The following is a 6000-nucleotide window of genomic DNA, read 5'->3' as shown; positions in this document are numbered from 1 at the left end:
TGAAGCGGACTTTATATCAACGCGCGACCAAATTTACTCGTCACCCGCTACGCCACAGGACGGACTAAACCCAAATTTGATCTTTTTTTTTTAGTCTTTGGTCTTTAGTTATGCTCGCACCACTGTGGACGCTCTAACGAGTGTATATTTCACATATTTTTCTGATTGGTTGATTATTTAACTGATGACCCCATTACCCTCCATGTTTAGAATCATGACCCTCGTTACATAACTTCCTAAATTAAATCAAGGGTAGAGATTAAAATGTGAAATATATATTCGTTAAAGAGTGTGCACAAATTCGCACTCACTTCCGGTGGACATTCTTTCAAATTGCATCGAGTTGGCAGCCAACCGATGCCTATGTGTCAAAACACGTGTTCTTTAGTCCTGCTTCCCTAGCTAAAGACGTCTAGGTTAACAACCCAGACAACTTCGTCTGAAAAGCCTTGCTAGCAAAAAAGCAGCAGGAGCAGACTACCAGAGGTAAAACCAAACTGAAAGGAATCCAAAAAAGGGTTTCAGAAAGGGGGAAGAAGGAAAAACACAGAAGAGTGAGCGAGCGAGAGAGAGAGAGAGGGGAGAAGAAGAAACAAATCAAAGCAAAGATGGAGGGAATGTCATATCAGAGATTTCCAAAGATAAAGATAAGAGAAATGAAAGATGAATACCTGAAATTTGAGTTAAGAGAAACTGATGTAAGTATGGCAAATGCACTTCGTCGTATTATGATAGCTGAAGTACCAACAATAGCTATTGAACTTGTTGAAATCGAAGTTAATTCAACTGTTCTGAACGATGAGTTTTTAGCACATCGACTCGGTCTTATTCCACTTACTAGCGATAAAGCTATGGGTATGAGGTTCTCCCGTGATTGTGATGCATGTGATGGTGATGGTCAGTGCGAATATTGTTCTGTTGAGTTTCATTTATCTGTTCGTTGTGACCAAGATCAGACTCTTGATGTTACTAGTGCTGATCTTCTTACTGCTGATCCTAATGTTATTCCTGTTGATGTTGCTAATGCTGCTCGTTCTACAAGCTTTGATTCTGCTGAAAACAAGTAATCTTCTCCAACCCCTCTTCTTTTAGGGTTTTTATTTTTATTTTATTTTACGACTGTATGTAATTAGGGTTTTGAAAACGTTTATAATTTGAGCGTTAGGGTTTTAGAATACAGTTTGTGGTTTGTGGGAAATTCGAATTGTTATGTTTATTTATAAATATCATTTTTTATTGTAATTGACCTTACTGTGTTTGAAGGTTTTAGAGAACTTCAGAAATTCGGGTTTAGGGGAAATGAAACTGTTGTTCTGTAGCCTAACTGGTTATTCTATTTGCCCAATTTGAGGGTTTGAGTGTTTGTGCATTGGTTAGAGTTTTAGTAATGCTGTCAAATTGTTTTTATCTATGCTCTTATATGTGGCCATATTGTTTTTTTAGGTACTTCAGTTTGTGTTAATTTGCTTTGTGCGTGATTCTAATTTGGGGGTTCTAATTTGTTTCCAGGGGAATTATAATTGTGAAGCTGCGTCGTGGGCAGGAATTGAGATTGAGAGCTATAGCTAGAAAAGGGATTGGGAAAGATCATGCCAAATGGTCACCCACGGCTACTGTTACATTCATGTATGAACCAGACATCCACATCAATGAGGATATGATGGCAACCTTGACTCTTGAAGAGAAACAAAGTTGGATTGAAAGTAGCCCTACCAAAGTTTTTGATATTGATCCTAATACCCAACAGGTACTTATATTTTTCTTATTGGATGATGTATCTGTACCGGAAGTTATGCTCTCAAGTCTTATCATGCATCCTTTCATGCTTTCTTTTTTGCTGTTCTTGTTGCGGTATTAGTTTTACTACTGAATTGTATTCTTAGGTTTAATGGATATATGTTAAGGTTTATCTTTTCGAATCTTGTCTTATACGACTCTTCTCATGAGAGAATTAAGCTGGTAAGAGAACATTTGCTAGAGAAGTAAGTTAAGTTGCTGGTTCAGTTACATGCTTCTATATTTAAGCATTACCATGCTTCAATTCCTATTCATTTAAATTAAACAAAGCTGCCTTGGATTGACCATTATCATACTTAGACATGTGTGCATTTCTACCTGCAGATCTGTAGAATACATCAAATATGCGTGAGTCGTCTCTCAAATAAAAAAATGGCATTTGAAAGAATGAACATGTATTGTTATTGAGTAGACAAACATCGTATTGAGTGAAAACTCATCTTGATATAGTTGTCTCTGCATGCTTAGTTTGTCGCGATCTGCTGGTAAACTCCCTGCATTTGAATGATTTCATCATTACCTTGTTCGTGTTTTAATGTTCCTATAAAGACATACATCCATGCGCAATATGCTCTACTAGATCAAATCAGCAGATGCACATATGATGATCTAAGTAGACCGTAAATATATTTCTTCGATTTATTCAAAAACTGCTTACTATAGATGTTCCTCTATATAGATTCAAGTTAGGTTCAAGTCCTGATGAATGGAATAAAGAATTCTGTTTGGAGACCCACAATAAAATAGATAGGTTATACTAGAATTCGATGTGTAGGTGGTTGTAAGATATGATTGTAAATGGTAGTTAGCCAACGATGTTCAAGTCAATTCAACTTGCTATATCATGTGCGTTTTAATTTGGTTATCATTTAAAGTCGTGTCTGCATGCTTACTTTGTTGCGATGAGCTAGTAAACTCCCTGTGCACTTGAATGTTGTCAACATTACTTTGTTTGCAGTTTTAATATTCCTATAAAGACATACATCTGTTTGCAATATGCTCTACTAGATCAAATTTGCAGATGCACATCTGATGATCTATGTGGTCCTTAAATATTTCTTTGGTTTATTAAAATTCGAACTGCTTACTATTGAAGTTCCTCTATATAGGTTCAAGTCCTGATGAGTGGAATAGATAATTCTGTTTAGAGACACACAATACTAGCATAGATAGGTTACACTAGAATTCCATCTGTAGGTGGTTGTAAGATATGATTGTAAATGGTAGTTAGCCAACGATGTTCATATCAATTCAACTTTGCTATATTATGTTCTTAATGTGATCATCATTTATTATTGTTCTGAATGCAATGCAATCATATTTTTCAAAAATGCTGCACATGACGCAAATTGCTTATGGATCTGAATGTGGTGTCGCAAGGACCCTTGGACACACGTTTACAATTCTCTCATAATAACCATACATTCACATTTCAGCACACACTACACATTCTCTTATCCTATTACATGGCAATCACCCCAAAGGTGCACCATGCAGAGGATTTAGATCACCATACATGTCAAGCCGCATGGAACTAGCTAGTTGCCAAGCATGGTCGTTCTTTTCCAGCATAATTTGAGTTCTTAAAATGTTGATTGCGTTGACTGTTTTATAGGTCATAGTGGTTGATCCTGAGGCGTACACATACGATGATGAGGTGATCAAGAAAGCAGAAGCGATGGGAAAGCCAGGGCTTGTGGAAATTACTGGGAGAGAAGATAGTTTTATTTTTACAGTTGAATCTACAGGTGCTGTGAAAGCTTCCCAAATTGTCTTAAATGCCATCGAGGTCCTTAAACAGAAGCTTGATGCAGTTAGACTCTCTGAGGATACTGAAGAAGCCGACGATCAATTCGGGGAACTCGGAGCTCATATGCGAGGAGGGTAAAGAATCTCTTTCGGTGAAGGCTTTAGTTTCTTCTGCATATTAGAAACTTCTGTTGTTGAATCTGACTAATTATGACATCACAGACATTCCATAATACCTCCAAAGAACACTTCTAACATTGGTTTTGAAGTTGTGCCCTTCTATGTTCAGAATTAGGTAGACTTTGGCAGTGAGGAACTGAAGGGCACACATCTTATCCTTATGAATTAGCGGAAGTAGTTAACAGTTATTAGTGTTCTCTTATCGTCTTTTAAGTTGAGGTGGTTACTTTGGTTTTAATGGAAAACTGTGCTTTACAGAACTTTTTAAATTGCATCCATACAAATACAGCAATGGGTATCAACAGAGAATAGAGGACAAAAATATTCAACCACTACAACTTCTGCATTATTTTTGCTGTTATTATCATTTCATATGACTGCAAGATCTAGAAATAATTTGAATTTTTTTGTCAGGGTAGTAGGAATTTTGAATTTGTGGTCCATAGAAGAAGTCAGAAACCAAACACTCAGACTTCTCAATTGAATTTGATTTCGAAATTCAATTCCCAATTATCTTCTTCTTTAGTTAATGAAGGATATTTCAGTCCCCCCGGAACTGACAAGATGAACTCTCAGTATCTGTTTTCACTAGAGACATTTTTTCTTTTATAGGTTACTGCCAAAGTCCTATCTGAAATTTCAATGTCCTTTTCCTTTCTGCCAAAGAAGGAGCATTGAGAGAAGCTACAGTATTTATTAGTTAGAGATGTTGTACTATCGGAGACCTCTTAGGACCACAATTCTGCTCCCATCTATGTACTCTTGCGCTGTCACGGACCCGTTAAACAGATGCGCCACTCCCATTTCTGCAGCATCCACGAGCCTGGTTGGGTTTGTTTATGAAACCGCAGAAGAGAGAAATTCACATGTTATCACCCGGAAACCCTAAACCGCCAAGAGCGGCCTGGAGACGAATTGGGTGCATGCAGGGGCTTTAGGCATGGTTAGTACTTAGTAATTTAGCACCAAAATTGGCGACCTTAATCTTGTTAAAACATTTGATAGATTAGAATTCAGGATTAAGTTCACATACTCAATATGTTGATAAGTCTGAATGTTGTGGGGTTCAGCAGTTCAGATATTGGGTCTTGACAATACTCCCGTCTCAATCACAAATTCAGACTGAGAAGGTGAGCAATGAATGGAGATGGATAGAAATGAAATGGTGAAGACTCTGATGCAGCATATAGTATTAAAGAACACAGCCCCAGAACCCTTTGAACCAAAAATGTTTTGGCAGGAGGATTTACTTCTTGGATTTTTCATATTTAATAAACTCACGAGTTGAATGAGATTGTTTTCCAGTCTATCTATACGACTGAATTCCAAAGGAAACTGAATCGATGGGAAAATATTCATCAGATATCAGAAATCCAGAATTCAGAACGTGTTGGGTCAAGTTCTTTTCTCCAACTCAACAATAGAGACTTGTTATCAATTTTATGGCAGCGATTCCTATACTAGTACAGTTGCATTTATGACTTTCAATCAAAACATAGCTCAGTTAAACTCGTTTTACCGCAGGGATTCTAATTACGTGAAATTCTAGCTCCAGTGTATCATTTGAAACATGAAGAGGAAAAATTCAAAGACAAACCATAATCCAAAACTCAAGGAAGTGATTCCAACCTCATTATACCTAATATGGAGGGACCCGAATATAAGATCCTAAAAATTGTCCCGTGTATCTCTAGTCCCTCACATGTTGCCCATATTTGGCATTGTCCTTGATGACATACACAAACTTACATGGTATCCAGAAGAGGGAGATAGTCTATAGCAGAAGAGGAGACATAAGAGAAAGAGAGGTTTTAACATTTACAGCTGGATGGAGAGATGAAAACAAGTAAAAAGATAGAATTTCATTATAAGGAAAAACAAAGTTTAATGATAGTGTCAGGTGGGTGAGTTTCAAAGGAGGGGACTCGGTCAAAATCAAAAGGGAATGGAATGGAGGACATTCATTATAAGGATGAGAGTAGCTTCAGTAAACATAATCATCATTTGGTGGTATGTGTATTATTATTTCACAATTATTGGGTGGAAACATGACTGGACTGGATTCCAATATTAAATACTTACTAGTACTAACAATTCCTTCAACATTAATCTAATCAAATTTGAAGTTCTGGTACTAAAAAGTAAATTTACGACAATATAAGTTTAGCGAGGAGTGTTATCAGAGCAAACGCTATTAATCACTTTCAAATCCAGTGAGAGATTAGGTGAAGGAGTGATCTTTGACCGTGACAGAGCAAGTCCATTAAAGCTTAG

General features: G+C 37.0%; 1 protein-coding gene across 1 annotated transcript; it reads left to right on the top strand.

Moving 5' to 3' along the window:
* The first annotated feature begins 447 nt into the window (after positions 1 to 447).
* LOC113292949 (DNA-directed RNA polymerases II, IV and V subunit 3-like) lies at positions 448 to 3996 on the top strand. The gene is made up of 3 exons (XM_026541756.1): positions 448 to 1063; positions 1510 to 1747; positions 3413 to 3996. Exons 1-3 carry the CDS (start codon positions 609 to 611, stop codon positions 3683 to 3685), a joined length of 966 nt encoding a protein of 321 aa, XP_026397541.1. The 5' UTR covers positions 448 to 608; the 3' UTR covers positions 3686 to 3996.
* The last annotated feature ends 2004 nt before the right edge of the window (positions 3997 to 6000 follow it).

The sequence above is a fragment of the Papaver somniferum genome, chromosome 1, assembly GCF_003573695.1.
Source record: "Papaver somniferum cultivar HN1 chromosome 1, ASM357369v1, whole genome shotgun sequence".
Taxonomy (NCBI): domain Eukaryota; kingdom Viridiplantae; phylum Streptophyta; class Magnoliopsida; order Ranunculales; family Papaveraceae; genus Papaver; species Papaver somniferum.
This window is presented reverse-complemented; position numbering and strand designations above follow the sequence as displayed.